We start from the raw sequence: 24,531 nt of genomic DNA on the forward strand, positions 1-24,531 counted from the left end.
TACAGTTGAGTTGCCAATTTGCAGGGCCTTTTCAAAATGTAGTCCTAATATTTTGTCTCTTTCCTCCTTGGATCTAAATGTAATCAGGCAGTCTCTCGGGGTCTTTCTGTCCTGTTTTTTACCCAGTCTAAAAGCTGTTGTAATTTTAAATTCGTCTTCCTCCAGATCCCAGCAGTCCACAAACTCCCGTGTCAGGTATTCCGCAAGGTTGTCCCTCTCGTTCTCCGGGATCGATCTTAATTTCAAATTTCTCTCTTTTCTCTGTAACTCCCACAAGGCCAGAGTTGCATCATGCTCATAGACCTTCTTAGCAATCGGCTCTAATTTCTCTTGCGTCTCTCCAGCAACAGCTTTAGCATCTTCGGCAATTTGGCGTGTAGTAGCGTTTTCCTCCACCAATTTATTAATAGATTCTGTGTTCTGGTTTAATCTTACTGATATTTCTGTTAATTTTTGTGTATTTTCTGAAGTCTGTTTTGTCAAAGACTCCAGAGTTTGATTTATCTTAAGCAGAGCTTCTGTCACAGCTTCCATAGAGGCAACTGCTCCTTTTTCCTGTTCTGTTGTTCCTGCTGGTCCTGGAGTTGCAGCTGAAATTGAGCCTCTTTTCTTTGTCTGTTGCTGTTGCAGCTGTTGTTGTTGTTGCCTAATTTTGGCTCTTGTGACAATCTCTTCTTGTGCGCCACTCATGTCAAGGTCACTTCCCACGGGAGCTGTTTCCTGTTGGAAAATTCCACTGTCCTAGGCCGTGTCGAACTTTACTTTACCCTCTAGGGGGAGCAAATCAAAATGGCCATAAAATAAAGTGTCCAAATACAAGAACAAAGGAGAATGTCCAAAGGTATAGAAAAAAGAGATTAACACAGTCAAAGTCAATATTGCTATAAGCTTGTAGCTATAAATTGCCACAGTTTCCCAGTCTATGCTATTTCTCCTTGTAATACACTGTAGCCAGTCACTATGTGGACTTTGTATCACAGTATCACTTTGCAGGCAAAAGTCAGTTCAGTGACCTATTGTTCTGAGAAGGCAGACCGTTTCGTGCTTTCGATAAATGAGACAGCAGAGGATTTTACTTCAGGTAGATCATGCAGTTTTTAAAGTCTTATTCACCTCCCCTCTGCCCTGCTAGCTAGAGGGGAGATCCAAAGTCTCAGTGCCCGGTTAAGTTAATTAAAAAGCGGATTTCATCGGATGCAAGTTTAAAGTTCCGTTGCTTTCACTTTCATGCAGTCGGGGGGAGGCAGACTTCCTTGATTTAATCCCCCGCTTTCAGCTCAATTTTCAAGATTTAAAAGGGTCCCAATTGTTTTTCAAATCCTACTCACGGGAATTCCGTCCAGAATTTCTTTTCAGGAAGAAATCGGCGCTCTCCGCTTATGGCGACGCGGCTTCACTTCGCAGGCTGGGTAGCGACTCTCAGCACCGCGCTCACTCCCGATGTCGATCCGTAGCCTTTAAAAAGGCTCTTTCACGGTACCGGGGGGCGCAAAGGTGCCCACCGAGTCTCCTTGTTCTCAGGCTTCAGCGCCTGAGATTTTAGGGGTCCCCCGCTCGCCGTAGCGGGTAAGACCCGAACTTGCGAAGCAGTCCTTCTCCGGAGCTCGGAGGCAGGACCGCCATTAAGCGCTGGCACCGACCGGAAGTCCTCAAAGCTAGTCAAAGACTACAAAAGTTATCTAAGCCATTAAAAATTCACTTTCAATTAAAGAAAGGGATTTTAAAAATGAAACAAGTATTAGTCAGCATGATTAAAGTCAAGTTCTGCTGAAATGTAGGGGCTGCCCATTCTAACTTTAGTTAGAACCTTTACCATATAACATAAGATGTAATATTCTGTTTGTTTGGGTGAGTGGGCTGGGTGCCCCTTCTCCTTCCCACACTCAGAGCCTACAGGTGATTAGAATCATGGTAGAATTTTTCTTCGGAAAGGGGGCATTGTATTACATCTAGGTGCCACTTCCCCACAGCAGATGAAGCACTGGGTTATTTGGGTGGAGAGTCCCCCACTCACATGACTTCTCTTGCAAACTGCATCAACCATTGCAAGCACCATTTTCTATTAAAAATAAAAATTTAAGAAACTCAAGCCCTCATCTACCTATGAAGCAAAGAAGTGCCTCAGTATATTGCCAGCTGAGACTGGAAACTGAGTATGACAAGATATCATTCTTGTGTACCTTTTGGCAGGGCAGATTCAATCCTCAGGCATAAAGGCAATAGAACACAAATAAATGAAGATATTTGCAAGTAGACCAGTTCGTTTCTGTTCTTGCTTATTATGTATTGTGTGTTCTCATTTTCTATTTTTATGTTGTGAACCACCCAGTGATCTTTGGATGAAGGCTGCTATACAAATTTAATACACAGTAAGGATTAGATAGAAAGGTGTGTTTTAAAACTGATTGTGCTCTTTTGTCAGTACACGCATGTAACATATCAAAGTAGCAGTCTCTAAATTTACTTACCACCCAGATGGAAGATCCCAGGTTCTGATGCTGCAGTCCATAGCTGCCGTTATTAGCCAGCGGCCATCAGAACTGAAAGCCTACCAAAAAAAATGATTTGTCTTTTGAGTAACAGCTGCACAGATTCCTATGACAATGTTACTAGGATATTTGGATGAATGGGTCAAGCGTAAGGAGCGAATATGGAATTTATCACTTGTTGCTAGTACAGTGGTACCTCGGGTTAAGAACTAAATTCGTTCCGGAGGTCCGTTCTTAACCTGAAACTGTTCTTAACCTGAAGACCACTTTAGCTAATGGGGCCTCCTGCTACCACTGCACGATTTCTGTTCTCATCCTGAAGCAAAGTTCTTAAACCAAGGTACTATTTCTGGGTTAGCGGAGTCTGTAACCTGAAGCGTCTGTAACCTGAAGCGTATGTAACCTGAGGTACCACTGTCTGTTTGTTGCGTTGCAAAAATGGAATAATAATGCCACCAGCAACAGTGAAAGAAAGCCTGGCAAAAAGCGAGGTTGGCATAAAGAATTAATATGGCTGAAATATGGTAAATAAGAGAGAAAACCTGAATATAAATGGAAGCCCTTAATTGAATTCATGAAGACTAGATACAATATGACACAGTCATACCTCGAGTTACAGACGCTTCAGGTTGCGCCAAAACCCGGAAGTACCGGAACGGGTTACTTCCGGGTTTCGCCGGTCGTGCATGCGCAGAAATGCCAAATCGCAACCCAAACATGCGCAGATATGGCGCTGTGGGGTGCGAACGTGCCCCCCGCACGGATCACGTTCACAACCCAAGCGTTCACTGTACTGATTACAACCATTTATCTATGCGGTATATTAATGTGTTATAATTTTTGAATTTATAATATTGGTATTTGTTGCTGCATGATACACACACACACAAACTCACACACACATATATATGGTATTACAGGAACAGGTCTTTACTTGATATATCCTTGCAATCATTGTATTTTATACTTTATAAATTATAATGAATATTCTAAAAAAAGAATTGGGATGATACTCTAGCTACACTAGCAACAAAAAAGCATTTCACTGTTGAGTTGTTGAAACACTGGATATATTCAAAGCTGAAGAATACTTAGGAAAATGTTTAAGTTAGCACATACCAACTGTATCCATTCACATTATTTATTATAATTCATATTACTGTTCTTCTTTTAGAAAGCTCAGTGTCCTTCATGGGACTCCCAGTGGTCTTCCATTCAGGTCCACATGCCCTTAGCTTCACTCTTGCTAAAGGATTAGGTGACCCCAAATCAACTGATCCACATACAAGAATATGCATTTGTTTCGGCACAAACCTCAAAGATCTAACATGATGATAGGCAGCATGGTACCCTGTTTATACTGTGGGCTGCAACTTCCATTCTCCCAAACCATCTGCTATGTTGGCTGGAGATGATGGGAATTACAGTCTACAAAATCTGGAGGTCAGTATGTTGCCTGCCCAAAGTAGAGGAACTCTGGCGGTACGTAACCTCTACACAACTGATAGTAAATAGATACAAACTTACCAGGTCATTTATCTGGCCTTGGTGTCCTGAAAACTTCCTCACGATTTTTCGTGTTTCTATATCCAGGACGCTAATGGTGAAGTCATCCGTAACAATTCCCAGAATGCAACTGGTAAAATCAAGAAGAATATAAAGTAGAATGTCAAACACATGTCAAGGAAGAGGCAAAAAAATTGCATTATGCTTGTTATTGATATTCTTGGAACACAAACTTTAGGGGAAACCCCCAATAGATGTTTAGAGTAAGGCTACCCTAAATGTTTTCACAGGGGAAAGGACAGGCAAAAGATGGATATAAGCAGGGCATAATAAGCAAAATGGACAGGTGACTGTAGTGGGTTGGATGTGTAAAGGGTAAGACCCTAATTACAACAAAAATTTTATTATTTTCATCAGTTAAGATTATTCCAGTTATTTATTTGTTGCTTTTCACAAAGCAGCATACAGAGAAATAAAAACAATGGAACATCAGGCAAAATACTAAGCACTGAATGCATACAGACCCTAATTACAACAAAAATTTTATTATTTTCATCAGTTAAGATTATTCCAGTTATTTATTTGTTGCTTTTCACAAAGCAGCATACAGAGAAATAAAAACAATGGAACATCAGGCAAAATACTAAGCACTGAATGCATACAGACAACCAAGATGGGACCCTTTCTCTTAAGGAAAGGCCACAGTAAAGATTTTAAGGCAGGAGTGGCTCCAGATCCAGCCTGCCAAGCCAATGCCAGCTGTCTGCCAGCCCCTGGCAGACTCAGGCACCTCTTCACTTTGCAAATGTGTCTCCTCTTCTTCTTCTGGCATCCCTGCTAGGTCTTACAGACTGGCGGGGGGGGCAGGGAAGGAAGGAGCACACTCTCCTGCTCATGACTGGCAATCTCTTAATAGCAGTGTCATGCCAGCGGAAAAAGAGCCACTTTTGTGTTTTTTTTTAAATAATATTTTATTACTTTTTTCCAGATATAAATGTAAAGTCAAATACATAACAGAAACAACAAAACAGAAAAGAAGAAAAAGAAGAAAAACAATAGAACAGAAAAATTCATTTTTCCAGAACATTTTTTCATAACCAACTGGACTTCCCCACATCTCCCTCTCCCTGCATTCTTTACAATAAAGATATCAGCAAATTGTTGCCTTGTTTCATGCGCTTTTTGTACTTTCAGATAGTTATACTTTAAGTTTAGAATACTTGTTGTCAAATTACCTTTATCCTAAAATAGACATGAAGATTATTTTAAACTATAGCTCTTTCCTGATTATAACTTAATTTCCAAAATCATCAAATTTTAGTTGCTGAAGCTAGACTTTCCCAGCCATGCAAACTCTTAACATTCATATAACTTATGATGTTTTCGTAAATAGTCTTTAAATTTTTCCCAGTCCTCCTCCATTTTTTCTTCTCCCAAGTCTCGGATTCTGCCAGTCATTTCAGCCAGTTCCATATAGTCCAGAAAAAGAGCCACTTTTGAAAGATAAGCTGCATCAGAAGGAAATGGTTCTATTCATCACCTGTGTGCATGTGGTGTCTGTGCATGCATGTCTGGGTTTTTGTGTGCTGTATTTGCATGCATGCATATGCTTGTGTGAATGACCAACCTTCAATGCAGCCCTTGGACCAGAAAAGGTTAGCCATCCTCTTTCTAAAGCCTTCTTGAATGTCAAAACTGAAGAGGCCAAGTGAATTTTAATTGGAAGGGAGGCCTGCAGCTGCGGGGCCACCCTCAAGAAGACCCTGTCTAAATGAAGAAACTAGGGAGGCGGCACATATTTCAGAAATTAGGAGGGGTGAAACTCTTTTAGTACAACTGTGCTCTGCAAATATGAATTATGAAAATATCACCGCTGAAGTAAGAGAAGTTATTAAAAAGAATACATCTTGCAATAATCCCACCTGTCTCTGTGAAGCAACATTTTACTTGGAGAAGAAGGGAGGTTAATAGAGTGAACAAATTTTTTGCTCTTGAAGTTCCAGAACTTGATCAATCCTTCACTTCCTGCTGTGGTTGTCAGCTGGTTTAATCCATCCACGGCTACTCCTCTTATGGAGCCTTCATGGGCTTTAATTGCGAAGAAAAAGAGTGAATTAATATTCCACCACCTTAAATTGGCGTTATCCAACTATTTATTATTATTATTATTATAAAGTTATATACAGATCCTTAGCACAGCTCACAATCTAAGCACAATATAACATCCTTCAGGAATAGATAGATACCATACCACGGTTAATCAAATTCACTTTCTGTCATATTTTTCCTGTAGTGCAGTACATTGTGTCCACCGTGGAATTGAGATCCAGAGTATAGCTTCCTTCCTCATTCTGCACGGCTAAACCATGCCACCAAATGCACAAGGGACACACTATCTTATGAAATTGGAATCCCAAACTTGTTAATGCACAGACGACTTAACAACTCACTGTGCATGCAGAAGGCAGGCATGCGTATCAGAAGCATCTCCCTACTCCAGCGTGAAGTAACAATATGCACCTTTGTTATTGCTGGTTTATTGCCATCATAATATACAGGCATGCAATGATCCATCTAGTTGCTGTCTGACCATAGCAGGGTTATTTAACCTGTGGGCCTCCAAATTTTGCTAAACTACAACTTGCTCCATCCTTGACCAGTGGCCATAACAGTTGGGGCTGATGAGAGTTGGAGTTCAACAGTATTTGGAAGGAGACAGGATACCCACCACTGGGCTATAACCAAAGGTCAGTGTTGTGCAAAACCTTCCTGCCTCTTCTCTGCAGCACATCAAATCCAAAGGCTCAATTTAATCTGCTGGCAACATTCATACGTTTGAAAATGCAGCCGGAAATTTGTCACACAGTATGTGCCGAAGAGGTCTCATTGGCTTATTGCTCACCCTCTGCAATGCAAAATAAAGATTGTGCTTGCAGTTGGACATGTTCTCCTACATCCCTATATGCATATGCTTTCCTCATATTCCCAATCACATGGCAAATACTACAAATGATGTTCAGCGTAGGTGTGCACAAACACAAGCCAGCACATCCCATTCTCTGTATAGCAGTAATAGCCATATTGTTACAGGAGAGCATTCTGAGGGTGTATTTCCGATCCAGAGTCTCAACAACACTGAAACTGTTGTTAAGAGGGTAAACTCCGATGCAGCTGTCCGCTTGTGGAACAGCTTTTGATTCAGCTGAGGCACCCACTAATTTAAGATATGGGGAGGGAAATTTCACTGACACCCTGCCTCTCACTTATGCGATCTTCCAAACTGTTGTATAGGGTCCTCCAGCCTTCTAGAGCAGACTTTTGGTGGCCACAGAGTGTTGCAGCAGAGAGAAGGGATTGACAAAAATCTCTGCCTTCCCCCCATTTTTGTACATTAGCAGATGCCTTGGCTGGATCAAAAGACATTCCGCAACAGAAAAGGCAGCACTGGATTTCAACCAGAATGTTTTCTAAGTGCCCTATTTTCACCTTTTTCTTTGCCATAACGCCCTCTGTGAATGCCAGACTGCATGTTGTATACATCCACATGTCCTGTTGAAAGTCCAATTACAGCAAAGTTTCCGCAGGAACTGATATCTACTGCCTTTTGAGGAAAGAGAAAGAAACAAGTTTTTTTTTATAGAAGCAAATATTTGAAATTTTAATTCCAATATTTGTGATTAACAGTGTCAGATTCTTAACTGTTTAAACAGACACTATTCAATACAAACTGATTCTACTTTCAAAAAATTACTGAGATGTTCAGATAAAGAAAAATTCTTGCTATTATTGTGATTTAGCATACACTGGAGCCTCAGTTTTCGAACTTAATCCATTCTGGAAGACCGTTTCGGCTTCCGAAAAGTTCAAAAACCAAGGATCAATGGGCTGGCTGCAAAGTCAATGGGAAAAAATGAAAAGGGCTTCCAAAAAGCATGTTCAGCTTCCGAAAATCGTTCGAAAACCAGAGCAGTTACTTCTGGGTTTTCGGCGTTTGGGAGCTGAAACGTTCCAAAACAGAGGCGTTCTGGAACCGAGGTTTGACTTTACTTATTTGCCACTTTACCCTAAAGTGTGTCAGAGCAATTTACAATGCAATAACAGAAGTTACCAGAAGTGGTAACTTCGAGGCAGGAGAAGAGACTGAACATCATTGTCTTCTCAAGCATTTGCCTTTTGCTGCTGCTGCCAGTCTCCTCTGGAGTTAACGTATGAGCGGCAGTTGTATGTCACTTAGCCTGATGAGAAGTCCCTTCCCCTCTGAGCTGTAGTTAAGCCAGGCTCTCTGGTGTGCACAAAGACCAGAACGAGAACCCTTCATGTCAGTTAACACTTGCTTTCTTTGTATTTATGTACTTAAACCTAGACTGCTTTTTTCCTTGTAATACCGAATTTAACAGTCAAACAGCAGCAAATTGTTGATTTTTGTTATTTCTGAATTTACTGACATGCTCTCTGTATTTCGTATGCTTGCATTTTGACATTTTGGATGTTTCCTGTAAGCCGCTTTGTGGAAAAGTGCCATATAAGTACACTCAACCAACCAACCACAGACATACCTAACTGTCCTCCAATTAAGCCCTAAAGTCTTAGGTAAACAAGAATGGGCCCTTTCAGTGATGGTTCTCTGTTTGTGCATCTTGTTTATTGTATTTTAAATATATTACTGCTTTTAACAACAACAACATCAACCTATCTTGGTTATGTCATTCTGAATTATGAGCGGGTTTTTCTGTACACTTAAAAACAACAACAGAACTATATCCTTCAATCAGCTAAAAACAACCCTTACTGTTGCATATACACCAAGAGGTCTATTTTTGCTGAAGTCTTGTGGCGTCAGTTTATGAATTCCCATTGACCCTTTCTGATAATTCCAGGTAGTACAGCTTAGAAATCCTTGATGGCAAGCAATGATCCCATCCCAGTCACTTTGACGGGCGACCTCTGTAACACAATCAAAATACGTTAAAAGGCACAACTCTTAATCAAGAAGCAATTGTCCCATGGAAAAATAGCTTTGCACACATTTTATAACAGTTGTTTAGCACTTGTTTAATTTAATGCAGTGGTACCTCGGGTTAAGTACTTAATTCGTTCCGGAGTTCCGCACTTAACCTGAAACTGTTCTTAACCTGAAGCACCACTTTAGCTAATGGGGCCTCCTGCTGCTGCTGCGGCACCACCGGAGCCCGATTTCTGTTCTCACCCTGAAGCAAAGCTCTTAACCTGAAGCACTATTTCTGGGTTAGCGGAGTCTGTAACCTGAAGCGTATGTAACCCGAGGTACCACTGTACATGGTTACAGTACAAGGGTTCCATGTCTGCCATTATCCTAACTGTAAAGAGTCCGTCCAGCACAAGGTAGTCCGTCAAACGATGGAAGTTGCTCCCCAGGAGGCCACCAACTATGGATGGCTTGAAAGGAGGACTGTACAAATTCATGGTGGACTAGCCATGACGACTATGCTCTATCCCCTGCAGCTAGAGGCAGCAAGGCTTCTGAATACCAATTGCCGGAAACCACATGGGGGGGGGGAGTGCATGAGTGTTCATGTTCTGCTCCCTAGTTTCCCACGGGCATCTGCTTGGCCCCTGTAAGAGCAGCAGGCTGGACCAGCTGGCCACTGGCTGATACAGCAGGCTCTGCTTATGTGAAACTACCCACTTAACGTTGAACAGAATGAATATTGTAAGAGCAACCTATAGCACTATTAACAACAACAACAATAATTATTATTTTTATTTATACCCCGCCCTCCCCAGCCAAGGCCGGGCTCAGGGCAGCTAACAAGCAATAATAAAAACAAGTTGAATGAATACAACTTAAAACCAATATTAAAATACAAGATTAAAATATTGAAATATTAAAATGCAGCCTCATCACAGGAGGAGAAAGGAAAAAGGAAAAAGAAAGAGGGGAAGGGGAGGGAATCAAATTGACTCCAAGCCAAAGGCCAGGTGGAACAACTCTATCTTACAGGCCCTGCGGAAAGAAATCAGATCCTGCAGGGCCCTGGTCTCATGAGACAGAGCGTTCCACCAGGCCGGAGGAACTTGTTGCACTGAGAGTAGAAAAAACAACTTAAGAGCAGCACTGTGTAATCAGACTAGTAGTCTATGCAGTCCAGTGTCCTGCTTCCAACATCTAATTGCAGCACACTGCCACCTAGTCAGTAAGTTCCATTTCATTGTCATAGCCAACAGCCCTTGATAGTTCCGCCCTCCGTGAATTGGTCTATGCTGCTTTTAATGTGAGGTCAGCCAGCGCCCATCACAGCACGACGTGGCAGCAAACGCCATAAATAAAATATACAAATAGGCTGATAGGAATTGCACAGTAGATTTCTGTACATCTCCATTATTAGAGGAGCCTTTCATTTTCAATCTCTTCTCTATAATCACCTCCAACATGGGATTTGACCTTTTCAACACAACTGCGCAGTGAGTTAGTGTTTTCACTGAGCCATCCACCAATTACTTTTCTGGATAGTCACAGCCACTTTGGTTCCCATCAGTGTGCATTGTTTTCCCCAATGCACGTCATTCTAGATTTACTTGGAATCTCATCAGCCACGTAAGATGCTATTCAATGGGGGCAGGGGAAAGGGGGGGGGAGACTTGATGTCGTATTACCTCATTCATTCAAGACAAGCAAAGAATTACGCACCTGTAGCAAATGTTGTAATAGGTGGAAGAGCCATTGTATCATACCGGAGTCCTTTCCTTTTTGATTTCTTTTTATTTATGGAACCTTCAAGAGATGAGAAACATGACACAAATGTACGGCTGGCACTGACAGTTTGAACATATTAAGTCTTAGGGAAGGCTGTTTCCTAACTCTGCCACACCACCACCCAATACTACGTCAAAAGAAAAATTACACTGAAATTAGGATCAGGTGTTAAGTTTCAAAAGCACAAACAAACAAAAATGATCATAAGAAATTTCACTCATTTCAACAGAACTTTATTTACAGAATATTATTTCCTCTGGTTCAGGATTGTTTACCAGTCATTAAGCAACAAGAGTCTGAGCGCATACGAAGAGCAGCTAGAAACTGTAAGTAATCTGGGTGAACCGAGCAGCTGCACAATATTTTAGCACCCATACAGGTTCAATACACCAAAATACCTTCACAGACATTTGATTATGCATTGCGTAGTCCCACTCACCACGTCCTAAGCTTTTATTGAATCGCTCATGCACCGTGGAAAATGACTGCAAGGTACTATCTTGTCCTACAGGAGAACATAAAAAAAAATGTAGGTATACCTATGCATCAGTTCATTTTAGGCAACTTTTAAATGTAAACCATTATAGAAATTGTTGGAGAAAACCTTGCTTTTGCATCCAACGTCTCACCACTGACTTGCCTCCCCCTCCTCTCTTCTCTGGAGGATCGTCTAACCCTTCTGAGTATATTTTTTTGGGGAGGAGATGGGCTGCAGAGGAGAGGGAGGAATTCATTCCGCCAGCAGTGTGTCCTATTGGTTAATAACCTATCAACAAAGCTTGAAATTATCTCCTAATGCAGTGTTAAATTACATGGGCCCACTACTTACACAATGGTTCAGTTCCGGGGGTCTGAACACAAAGGCAAAATCGCACAAAGTCAGGAACGCCCCCTCCCCCCCCCCGGAGGCGGAGAGCTGCTTACTAGGGTCTGGGAAGGTTGTGGGAGGGTCCTGAGTGCGAGTAGGGTGCCTTCCTTACTGGCCTCTGGGATGCTCCCAGAGCCCGCAAACCTCCTTCCCAGAGGCTGGTAAGGAAGGTGTGACCATGCTTACTGGACTTTGGGGAGGTGGTACGAGGGCTCTGGGATGCTTGTAAGAGAGGAAGATATAGCTGGGTGTGCTGGTGCCGGTGCCGGTGGGGAAATAAATAAATGAAAGATGTGGGAATGGTGGATTTCCATGGCTCTCTATTTATTTATTTATTTATTTATTCATTCATTCCCCCATGTGCAATGTTCTAATCACATTAAGTAACACGTGCACAAGTTGTGGGCTTATTGTATTACGTTATTTGGACAGGGGCCAACTTTTACAAGAAAACCAAGTCTTCAATTTGAAATCGAAACTCCTAGTATTTTTGTGAACTTAAGTAGCAGCAATTGAAAAAGGTAAAACTATGTTCAAGATCCAACCTGCATACTGGACCAATGCCAAACAAGTCAGAGATAAATTGGCTGGCCTATGACTAATCCTTAATCACGAGAAACTGAACTTCACATGACTTGATCCAAAAACAGTATTACTCATTTCAACATAACAGGAAGCTGGGAGAATTCCTACCGGCACTGAGAATTTGCTGCCCATTTTGCCCATGATATCTGATTTTTGTTGGAGGTGCACTGTGGCCCATTCGGAATCTCAGCAATCTGCCACTTCCTCCAGGGCCATCAAAGATCCATACCTATTCAACAAGTAAACAAACGCAAGAAAACAAGTGTAAAGGAAAGCAAGACTTGAAAATAAGCTTGAAGCAAAATAAATGCACAGTAATAAACCAATAAACTAGTAATATTCAGAAGCTCTGTATGTGGCCACACTCATGTTTCATTCAAGGACATACAAAACCTTCTCCATTATTTTTGCAAATTATAGATACTTCATGCTTCTGAATACCTGATTTTAGCAAAGAAGTTATTTCCTAACGTAAGTACTTGGATCCTAATCTTTGTGTTTTTTATAAGAACAGGGAACAATACACACTAAGTGATTTTTAAAATTTTATCCAAGAGCACAAATATGCCTTTTCTTGTTAAAAGAAAACTTGTAAAAAGACTGTTCTAGATTGGGGACAGGGAGAGAAGGAGGAAGTGATTTAACGGTACATGATTGCTCATTCAAATCCTCAATCAGATTAGTGATAGTTATATCACTAGTAATGACTGGCTTAGCAGAACTGTGCAGATTGCCTGCTGTTTCTCAACAAATGAAACCTAATTATGCAACAACGAACATAAGAGGGCATCTTACAGACGCACCATAATGCTCTACCCGGAACAGTTTTGCACAACTACACAGTATTTTTGTTCCCAAGAACAAAAAGAAGGAGTATACATTGTGTTTCTAGGTGCATGAATTAAGTAAAGTATTCTATGTATATGTTTAAATCTACATTTGGTTTTTGCTCCTATTTATTTAATAATTATTCGCTTAGATTTATACTGTTATGCTATTTATTCAGATGTTTTGCTTATGCTGGTCTATGACCGTAATAAAATAAAGTACTTGACTAGGTGCATGAATCATCTTAGGATCATCAGAAGGGGCAGGGGAAATCATTTTGGAAACTGAATATTAATTAGTTAAAGCCATATAACTTACCCTTATTGCATTGTCCGAACCATTGGTAATAAGAAGTGGTTCCCCTTGGACAAACGTCATACCCGAAATTGCTGTAGAATGGGCACCTCTCATCTGGCCCTGAAGTTTCTTTTCTTCTAGATCCCACAACCCAATATGCCCAACAGGACTTCCAGCAGCCATAACTGGGTGTCCATCTGATCACATGCAGAAAATAAACAAAACATAAATACAGTGGTGCCCCGCAAGACGAATGCCTCGCAAGACGGAAAACTCGCAAGACGAAAGAGTTTTCTGCTTTGGAGGTGCTTCGCAAAACGAATTTCCTATGGACTTGCTTCGCAAGACGACAATGTCTTGCAAGTTCCTGCTGGTTTTTTCCCCTCCCCCCCTTTTTCTAAGCCGCTAAGCCGCTTATCAGCTGATCCGATCAGCAGATAAGCCGCTAAAAGCCGCTAATAGCGCTAATCCGTCAATGGGCTTGCTTCGCAAGACGAAAAAACCGCTAGACGAAGAGAATCACAGAACGGATTCTTTTCGTCTTGCGAGGCACCACTGTACAGATACCTTAAATCAAAACAAGTAAGACTGAAGAGCATACAACTGGGAAAGAAAGCCAACTAACATTAAAATAGATTGGGAGAGGGTGAGTGATTAAATCACTCACGCCACAATTTTCCTGTTCAGACATAAAAATAAACTATCGTTTGATTAGACCAGAAAAATTCCCATAAAAACTGTGCATGCAAGGGGAGAATTGAACGTTCAGAATCATCTGTGATCTTCAAGCCATCGACTGGAGGACTGTCTAAATGCAACTACAGCAAGACCAATTACCTGTACATTTCAGTCCTGGCCTTATGATAGCTTGCAACAGGTGACAAGTAGCTTATACTTAAATTTGTATTTCAACTTAAGGCTTTAACTCATGTCTGAGGTTTCTAATAAGTGCTGAAGTGTACCTGTACGGAATGATATTGCTGTTATGGGACCCCAGTCTTGTTGAAATTTCATCAGCGTTTCATCAAATTTAATATTGTGCACTATGATGTAACCAGACACAAGACCTACTGCAATGACATCCACTGCTGGGGCCTGCAAAGAAAGTTATACTATTAAACAACAGCAACTTTTGATATTTTGCAACTGAGCATAAATAACCTATTAAGATTGGTAAGATTGGTAATGGTAAGATTCCATTAGAAACTTTTCCTGGGCACACCTGAATGAAATCACCAAGTTCTGAGTAAGCACACAAGTTCATTCTAATGAGGCTTTTGTTACTTTTTAGACAAGAATGAGCTTGCTGCATCAAAGACACGCTTTTCCAATTTAAAAGCTTGTTTACTGTCATGCATTTTTATTACAGTATTGCATACTGAATAGAATGAGATGCATGTAATCATTATTCCATGGCATTATTTCCCAGTCATCTTCTAATATTTCCAAAATGGAAGGAGCCTCAGAGTTCAGACTAGGTGAGATGCTAACTCCAAGATCTTGCCTGTTTCCTTCAACCTCCACAGAAGCAGCAAGAGAGGCTATCGGAGACTTCGGGTGATACGGTAGGTTTGGTCAGCTTTCATCAAAATGTTGCCATTGTGGAGGAAGGGCAAACAAATTAGTTCTACACATTTTTACACCTACTTACATCTTTATCTGGAGTGTGTTTCACCATCTGAAGCCAGGGCAAAAGAAACTGCGGAAGCTGTAGACTAATACTCTCTAATAATACTCTCTTTAGTAAACTTTCACTTGGATTTAATGGTGATCTGTGCACATACGCTGTACTCGTTTGGAGCGTGGGGGGGGGGAGAAGAGATTTAATTTGACTCCCCCTCCCAACTACAGCCCACCACTCCAGAGGGTCGTTCAGAGGTCTTGATCCATGAGCATAAGTTTGCTTGTTTCATATGATTCAACCCTCTACCTCTAACTTAACACTTTCTTTGATTATAACAGGCCACAGAACTTACTGTATTAACACTAAAGCCCAGTTTCCAACACCTTGCAAGCCTTTGTGCAAACCTTATTGTCGTTCATATCAAATATATGAATGCACAGCAAGGGAACATACATTCAGGGCCACACCACTCACAGTACACATAACATTTTAATTACAACCCTTCCACCTAAGAGTGGACGTTTGCATGAAATCAAATTTTGGATGCATATATTTAGCACTAACCTCACTGGGGCTTACTTCCAAACAAGTGTGCTTAAGAATTACAGCCTTGCGTAAAACCTACTAGTATATAATTTGGGACACTGACACCATTCTAATTATGTTCAAATAGAAGTATATAGAAGCAGAGCACAAGTAATGAGCTCCATACAGGTTGAATTCTTTAAAAAAAAAAAAAGCTACAATACATGGTCCCAGGATTACTACATTTTAAGAATATGTGATTTGTGGATCATGGTTTAACAGTCTAAACCCAAACATACTGCGTTAATTTAAAAAAATCCATTAAATGGAACAGAACTTACTTCTAGATAAGGGTGTGTAGACTGAAGCCTGCATGTGATCGTTCCATTTCTATTCTAGTGCTAATTTTTAGCATAGACTTGTTGAATGAATTTCAGATTGGCAAGAGCTAGGTTCATTTATTTAAAGAAAAATCCCCTACATATATATTATTTTTGCAACGCCACTAGCAATATAATACAGCCCAAGTGTACAGTGTTTTCAAGAGTACTGACATGTACATTGACTTTGCTTACTAAAGTCTGTCATTCAGAATCCTGCAATAGTAGTAGTAGATCTGCTAATATGAACTAGAAATTAAGGGACAGGCTTAGCATTGTGGGCTATACCTATTTGATCTAGCAGAGAACATTAATAAAGCAATCTGAAAATAACTATCAAGGAACAGTATGTAATTGTCGCTGGGTTAAAACCAGAGATAAGCCTGCAGAGGGTAATTGAAGCTGCCACTCACAGAAGGTGTTTTCACTTGATTTTCCATCACCTTCCCCCTCGGTCCAAACTATTTAGCAGGGTTCCCCAAACCTAGGAAAAACCTTTTTAGAAGGGCAGACTGTCAGGAAGAGGAGGTGCCAGCAAGCTCATTTTTTGCTCACCACCTTCTGCAGACTGATCTCTGGATCCAAACCTCTATATATTCACACACTTACCTGTTGAAGGACTGTCACTCCTGCTCCCCAGCCGGGAAATGTATATAAAAGTTTGCTTTGGTGGGGGAGAGAGAAAGAGGTTAGTGTTTTGAATGCTATGAAACAAAACTACCGGTACATCAGAATGGATGTTAAACACAAAACCAACATTTGCAGAAAAAATTCTTAAAACTTCTGGTGTGCTATTTATTGGGGTGGGGGCGAATACTACTAGCATTGTCTTAGGTCCCAAGAACTAAAAGCAGGAGGAAACTCTACTCATGCAAAGTGCCTCTGCCCAATCTTAGCCAATTCCCACTTCCCCAGGATCCCTCTGTCCTCAAAGCATTCCCTTCAGGAGAGCTCCTTTCTGGTAGAGACCCAGGAGCCTGCATTGGGAAGCAAGGGAGAGGAAAGCTATGGCAGTTCAATCTTTTCACAGTTGTCAGGGCCATTGTCTCTATGCAAAGACACCCCTAAGACAATACTCATCAATGTCACCAATAGGTGCATAGTGCAAATCTCATTTAAATAAAACTAAACAAGGAAAATAGTGCTTGTGACTTTGGCCCATATTTTTAGATCAAAACTACATAACCCTTCTACTGTCTTAGAAACATAAATTCATGCTCACTTCAAATATTCTCAGTTATTTCTTATGTAATTTGAACAGGCTCATTGCTAAACAAGCCCTTCAGTACAGTGGTGCCTCGCAAGACGAAATTAATCCGTTCCGGGAGTCTCTTCGTCTTGCGTTTTTTTCGTCTTGCGAAGCACGGCTCTTAGCGGCTTAGCGGCTATTAGCGGCTTTAAGAAAAAGGAAACAAACTCACAAGAACTCGCAAGACGTTTCGTCTTGCAAAGCAAGCCCATAGGGAAATTCGTCTTGCGGAACGACTAAAAAAACAGAAAACTCTTTCGTCTTGCGCGTTTTTCGTCTTGTGAGGCATTCGTCTTGCGAGGTACCACTGTATAGCTTTAGTTTGAGAACTACTAGCATGTGATTGTTTCACTTATGGCCATATTTACAATTTAGTCTGTTAGAATCAAACAACATTGGAAAATTGTCCACCTCCAATCCATCAGCACTCTGCCTTAATTCCACATTTTACGGGAGTAAATGACTGATAACCAGGCTAATACATTTGTAATTTGGGTCAGGAAGTTGGGTGGGGGAGAGAGACATGTTCTTACTTGGATTTTACATTCCACAACTGTAGATTTCCTTGTTCACTACCAAGAAGAATTTTATTCAAATAGGTACTTGGGTGCATAATTGCAGAAACAGCAAACACTGTCTTATCAAAATTCATCTGTAAGTATTCTTCTGCAGGACAAAGAAGAGCATTAGCTGCCATATATGCTACACATATGTTTTAAAAATTTATTTCTCTGAATAGTTATTACTTTAAAAAGAGTCAAATATTACCTTCTGACTGTACATCCCAAATAATGAGAATGTTATCACGATCAACAGATATCAAATGATCCCCAAATGGCAGTATAAGGTGAACATCTGCTCTGTGACCTTTGTAAGTGTGAACCACCTGAAATTCAAAGTATCTTAGTTATTTCCTTAGAGGTATGAAATCATATCTGGACATGAAGTGCCTTCAGCACTATTTAGCACAGGTATAGGAAGCCTGGGGCCTCCAGATGTTATTACTTCAACTCTGATCGGTTCCAGCCATAGTGAGGGATGAAAGGAGAGGCACAGGTTCCCTGACATTGATTAGGTAGAAAGACAGAATACAAGCATAACATACAGCCCAAAACTGGATTCAAGAGTTATAATATGACCCATACAGCATCCCAGCTGTACCAATTTCAGAATTAATATTTTAAACAATTCCAAATGTAGACCAGATATTGACTGTAACATCATACTAAGGTTTCAGAGCAACTCCAGCCCACCTTTGAGATATGCAGGGGCAAATCACCCATACATTAATAGTACAGCACCCATATCCTGAATACAAATGTATACTCAAAAGCAAGTTCTATAGAATTCTGTGAACTTCAACTACTCACAGGTTTGTGGATACAGGTTTGCAGCCTAAATACTTTCAGGATCCGATACAAATTGGTATATCTTGCATAATAATTATACAAACCTCTTTGTTCCGAGCAAAAGCATGGAGAAGACTGCCACAAGCTGCAAAGACCAACATTCTGTCGGCTGCCAAACAGGTAATGTCTTGCGGCAAAGCATTGCCTAAAAGATAAGGGAAACAAAAAGAGCAAGCTCTATCAATTTTAAAGTACGTACAGCAAAGAAGACACGTTGTGATGTACTGATAATTTCCCTCAACGTTGCAGTATACTGAATATCAATTGCTACTAGAAATACACACACAAAATGTTGACACATGCCTAGAACTAAAACACACAATTTACTGTGTGCTCCATCAGTAAGAATGACCAGAAGGCACATTCATTTGAATGCTCTAAGATAAACAGGACTTAAAACACAAAGTTTACTCGGACACAAGTTCCTCCAGTGCATGGTGGAAGGGCAACAAGTTTTAATTTATTGTTATTACTCCCAAGCAGAGTCAGTGAAGAGATTTTCTGGCTCAGATGTCCAATTAAACTTGGGTATAAAACACTCCATTTTGTAGTGGATTTTACAACTTTTAGCATGTTTTTTGTACGTAAACAGTATCCACCGCAACTTACAATTTGTAAAGAAAGATACAAAACTAAACTGCTTATTAAATGCACATACATAGAACAATATACTTACTAACAGCAACTAAGCCTAGTCTCTTCACCTGCAATAAAAGCATAATATTTTTTAGAAAAATAGTTCAGTATTACAATTATTAGACAAGCTATAAATGTTTCTGGAGAAAGAGACTAATGTGCATGGAAGATGGGCATAGTTATTCATGAAATAACTGCTGTAGTTAGAAAAGTTATAATAGTAATGGAACTGGCCTCTTGTTAAATCTGTGGAAAAACACCCCTTTAATGAATTTCAGCTGCACTCTTTCAGATTTACATGCACCATGATATGAAAACATTTTATGTTACACAACAGCTGCAGTCCCATTCATTTTGAAAAGGATGTGAAAATGAGGATTATCTTGAGTGATATAGAATAAATTATTTTGTATAGCTGCAAGTCAAATGTTATGCAAGAGCACAAGCCCCACTCCTTCCGTAAAGGATGTGAAAATGAGGATTATGTTGAGAAGCACAACAAAAAAAAAATCCAAGTCACATTTCTCTCTTCCTTTCTCAGTAATATAATTATGTTCCCACTCCCACTCCTTCCTCTTCATTTAGAAATTACAGCCAATTTGGAAGTTCATCAAGTTGCTATGAATGAATTAATCTTTATTTGTGTCAGCCATCGGCCATAGCAATAAAAGAACAATGCAATATACAAAGAACAGAAATAAAAGTCAATTATATAAAACACACATTATGGTCCTGAATCAACAGTCAAAGAGTGGACCTTATTTTGATTGCCCCAGCTAAAAACCTTGCAACCTTTGCTGTCATCTGCTCATCTTGATCTGCCAAGAGAAAAGACACTGTGGCAGTGGTTGGGCGACCCGGAATGAACAATATAAGAGGGGTGATAATCTCATTCCTCAAGTCTTTATAAAAAGTGCAAGTGCCACTGATTCAGTACTGTCATCTCCACAGGGACATAAGCGTTTTTCATGTGGAATTTGTTGGAATCGTTCCTCAAGAACCGCCGAGGGCTATATTTTGGAATTGCTAGGTTATGCAGATAGGGTGCCAGAAAGTCGAAATGGGAAGGTGTAAAATAGTCATACCATGGGCAAAAGTTCCTTACTGTGGCTAAGTTTGGGTGCATTTGGGACACAGGGTGGAACAGAAAAAAATTGCCTTAAGAACTTTTGATTGAACAGCTTCCGTAGAACCAAGGTAAGTGCCAGTCCAAATCCGAGCCCCATATAACAAATGTGCTAGGGGTTTAGCTTGGAACACTTCAAGGACTGTTTGCCACCTTTTGTGCGGAAAAAACGTGTCAGAATTTTGGAGCTCTTTCTTTTGTACATTTCTGGTTGCTAATGAAGAATGGCATGATGAAACAGCCTTTCACTGTGGTTTGTCCTTTGTATCGGATATTAAAGAGATATGCAGCATCCAAACACGGAGGTTCCATGTAGCCATAACCACTTTCACACTTTTCTCCTTTATGATTTTGTCTAACCTTCCATAAAGTTGTTTGCTGAATGACACCATGCTTTGAGCGAACTACTACAACAGGTAGAACAAAATCCTTTCATACCTGGAGCAGGCAAAATGCACTGGGTGTGCACCCCACTGAATCATGAAGCTCATTGGGTGACCTTAGGTCACACACAGCTGCTTAGTGTAGCCTACCTTACGGGGCTGTCATGAAGGTAAAACGGGGAGGGGGAAGAACCGTGAGAAGCCACCTTGATCTTCTTAAGTGGAAAGGTAGGATGCAAATGTGTGTTGTTTTTTTAAAAAAAGTTCCCCCTACAAATCTCCCTCGTTTGAGGCTTTGCTTGGAGGTTTCCAATTCTCTTATGAAGCTACCGAGGATAAGGACCGCCACATTTAGTGGCAGTGAACCCCATAAAGTAAATAGGCATTGGGTGACAAAGAAACTCATTTTTTAAGCTTCACGTATAGCTGAACTTGAAGGGACGCGGGTGGCGCTGTGGGTTAAACCACAGAGCCTAGGACTTGCCGATCAGCAGGTCGGTGGTTCGAATCCCCGTGACAGGGTGAGCTCCCGTTGTTCGGTCCCAGCTCCTGCCAACCTAGCAGTTTGAAAGCACGTCAAAGAGCAAGTAGATAAATAGGTACCACTCCGGCAGGAAGGTAAACAGCGTTTCCGTGCGCTTCTCTGGTTCGCCAGAAGCAGCTTAGTCATGCTGGCCACGTGAGCCGGAAGCTGTACGCCAGCTCCCTCGGCCAATAAAGCAAGATGAGCGCTGCAACCCCAGAGTCGGCCACGACTGGACCTAATGGTCAGGGGTCCCTTTACCTTTATAGCTGAACTCAGCTGTTTGACTCTAAACCAGTGTTTCCCAACCTGGGGGGGGGGGACATGCCCCACCTAAGCATCTCTAAAACCCATTTCACTGGGTGACCAAGAAGCTCTCCTCATTTATTAAGCTTCCATATGGCTGAACTCAGTTGTCTGGTTCTAAACCAGTGTTTCCCAACCTTTTTTTTTTTTTTTGGCCGTGCCCTACCTAAGCATCTCTAAAACCCTGGTGCACAGATACACCCAGTGACATATAATTCCTATTGTTCAAAAAGCGAACTCCTATTCTCGTGAAGCCTAAAAGGCCACCATTATCTGTTAATAACTCATTCTCCAATTGCCACCCCCCGCCCTTAAATATCAAATTGCCCCCCCTCTGTGGGGCGTGCGCCCCACGGTGGGAACCACGGACAGTCTAAACAAAACACCTGCAACTCTTTCAGCCTCTCAACGAATGGGTTTAAGGGAAGCATGTTCAATTTATGCCCCTGGACCCCGCCCCACTCTCCCCACACTTTCTCCCCACACTTTCTGCTTTCTGCAAGCAGAAAGCAGGTCGTAACACGAAAGATACCCCCCGTGTCCGGGGATGGGGTGGGACTCACGTTGTACGTGTGGAAGCTCTTCCCCACCGCCGTGACCAGGTAGAACTCCCGGTGGCGGCGGTGGAAGCGCACCACGTGCGCCAAGTGGTTGGAGTAGAGGCCGAGCGCGCGGAAGCCCGCGAACAGAGCGCTGCCCCCCTCGCGGTTGCTGCCCTCCGACGACATCGCTTTGCGGGGGGACGGGCGACCACCGGCACGCGACCACCAACCGCCCCGGACCACGTTCCCCGCTGCGCGTGCCGGACGCTCGGCGCGGAAAAAAAACCCCCGGCGTCCTCCGCTGCTTCCGGCCCTTGTGTGCGTTTGCAAAAGTGGCTCGGCTTGGCATCACGCGCTGGGCACTTTAGTTCCCACCCCGAGGCGAGCGGGGTCCCCTGCTTTCCTAGGCAGTGCTGGGCAAGGATGCAGGGCAGACGCGTTGCGTTTGGGTCCCGATGGCTTTTCCAGTAAAGAAAAAAAAGGGGGGAGCCATTTACGTATAAGCTAAAGAAGCTATAGCTTAGGGGCCCACTCTCTTAGGGGCCCCCAAAAAAATTTAAAGGGGGAAAAATCTGGATGTACATTTCCAAAATATAAGATAAAAAAACAAATAAAATAAGACCTATATGCAGCAGCAGTGTTTTGTGTTGTGTTGTGTAGGCTCCTATGATGTACCTATTTTGTTATGCGCAAATGGCTTTAGATACTTATTATAGGTCCATAAATTACCATATAGCATATATTCAACTCAAAAAACCAGCGGCAATTTGTTGTTGACAAAGGACAGTTGGACATATAAAGGGCCCCATTACCTTCAGTAGCTTAGGGACTCATCAAATCTTAATCTGGCCCTGAAAATGACCATTCAGTCTTTCCAATGAGTTTTCTCTCTTTCATTAGAATAATGCAGCCACTTCCGGGGGCGGCGCGAAACTGCAATGGCGGTCCTCTTCGTTCTCTGAAGAGGGGCTCCGCGGAAAAGGGTCGTTCGCTGCGGCATAGCGACGACCCATCAAGATAAACCACGGGTAGAGTGAGCCCGTGGCCGTGGGACTCGGCGGGCACCAGAAGCTGCTCTGAAAACACAGAAGGGACCCCGTAAGGAGACCCGGAGTGAAGGAGGGGTAGCGGTGCTGTGAGTTCATCGCTCTTTCCGCGGAAGTGAAGCCGCGCGGCTGTTGCAGATGAGCGCTGATCCTTCTTCCTAAAATCAACACCAAACTGCAAGTAACATACCCGTGAGTAAAGGGGTTTAAAATTTGGCAAAGAATTTCGTAAATTCGGCTGAAAGCGGGAGACGAGAAAAGGGAAGTCCGTCTTCCGACATTGCTGACAAGATCAAAGCAAAGCTTTAAAAAGCGGAAAGCGCTTGAAACGGGTCTGTGGGAAGCTTTAACTTCTTCGTGCTATTAGATCTGCTTGTTCTTTTAAACTGAAGGTGGAAATGGACATTGACTAAAAGAAGTAGTAAATGGGGACTTTCCTCCTGTCTTTTTTCTTCTTTGGGCTGTATTTTTAAGGAGCCAGATCGTCGGGCTGCCAGAGAGGGAGACTGTGTCAAACTGCGGAAACAGTTGTAAAAACTTTGCTGGAACGTAACTGTTACATTTGAGCAGAAAAGATTGGATGGGATACTGTTGCAAGCACCTCTTGTGAAACTTTGTTGAACTATAAAAAGTGCTTTGGGAAACTTTGAGTTTCTGAAGGGACTGTTGGACTATTGGATTTACTGTCTTGAAATAAATTGGAACTTTAATGGCGGATTACTTCCTTCTTTGTCTTTGAAGCCTGGTGGCACTCCCCCTACAGGGCTTTCGGATTATAAAATCCTGGGAACTGACTTTTGTTTTGAATTCCACTTCACTGGTTGTTTACTTCTGAATTTGTCTCTCCTATGGAACAACAGACAATCTGACCTTGAACACTGACAGATGTGTAATGAGTGGTGCAGGGAGAACAAGAGCATCCAAAGCTAAGGAATCTAAAGAGGCTAAGGAAAAAGAAAAAGAAAGAAAACCAACACAATTTGTACAAACAACACTGACCCAAGGACGCCGATCGTCGGTTCCAGCTGTACTGGTGTCTCAGAGGGAAGGGGAAATAACCGAGAAGTCCACTGAAGAAGATATGGCAGCAGGTGGGTCAGATACATTATTAAAACAAATATTGGAGCAACTATCAAGTTTAAACCAGAAAGTGGACGACCAGTCTTTGAAAATAGATAAAGCGACCTCTTCGATTCAAAAATTGGCTGAACAAGTTTCCCAGCACACGCAAGCTATAGAGAATTTGCAAGGAGCAACAGCGGAAAACCGGGAATTAGCTGGAGAAGCAATTCAGAAAGTGGGAGCTTTACAAAAAGAAGTTGAAGAAATTAAAGGAGAAGTCAAGCCCCTGCACAAACAGGTGGGTGAACAACAAACTTATCTGTCAATGGTGGAACTGAAAAATCGCGAGAGCAACATCAAATTGAGAGGCATCCCGGAACTCGAGCAAGGTGACCTGATTGGATACTTGACGCA

General features: G+C 41.8%; 1 protein-coding gene across 1 annotated transcript in view; it reads right to left on the reverse strand.

Moving 5' to 3' along the window:
• WDR36 (WD repeat domain 36) overlaps positions 1 to 22,289 on the reverse strand; it is a 38,425-nt gene extending 16,136 nt beyond the window's left edge. The window contains exons 1-16 of the mRNA XM_081213618.1: positions 22,031 to 22,289; positions 19,170 to 19,197; positions 18,538 to 18,638; positions 17,853 to 17,970; positions 17,618 to 17,750; positions 16,445 to 16,499; positions 14,269 to 14,401; positions 13,328 to 13,503; positions 12,290 to 12,410; positions 11,168 to 11,233; positions 10,663 to 10,746; positions 8,785 to 8,939; positions 7,482 to 7,596; positions 5,918 to 6,083; positions 4,017 to 4,125; positions 2,469 to 2,548 (exon numbers count right to left, since the gene is read on the reverse strand). Coding sequence (XP_081069744.1) covers positions 2,469 to 2,548; positions 4,017 to 4,125; positions 5,918 to 6,083; positions 7,482 to 7,596; positions 8,785 to 8,939; positions 10,663 to 10,746; positions 11,168 to 11,233; positions 12,290 to 12,410; positions 13,328 to 13,503; positions 14,269 to 14,401; positions 16,445 to 16,499; positions 17,618 to 17,750; positions 17,853 to 17,970; positions 18,538 to 18,638; positions 19,170 to 19,197; positions 22,031 to 22,195 — 1,805 coding nt within the window. The 5' untranslated portion in view covers positions 22,196 to 22,289. The remainder of the gene's footprint in view (positions 1 to 2,468; positions 2,549 to 4,016; positions 4,126 to 5,917; positions 6,084 to 7,481; positions 7,597 to 8,784; positions 8,940 to 10,662; positions 10,747 to 11,167; positions 11,234 to 12,289; positions 12,411 to 13,327; positions 13,504 to 14,268; positions 14,402 to 16,444; positions 16,500 to 17,617; positions 17,751 to 17,852; positions 17,971 to 18,537; positions 18,639 to 19,169; positions 19,198 to 22,030) is intronic.
• Between the last annotated feature and the right edge of the window lie 2,242 nt (positions 22,290 to 24,531).

This window comes from Podarcis bocagei, assembly GCF_964188305.1.
Source record: "Podarcis bocagei genome assembly, chromosome: 11".
NCBI lineage: Eukaryota > Metazoa > Chordata > Lepidosauria > Squamata > Lacertidae > Podarcis > Podarcis bocagei.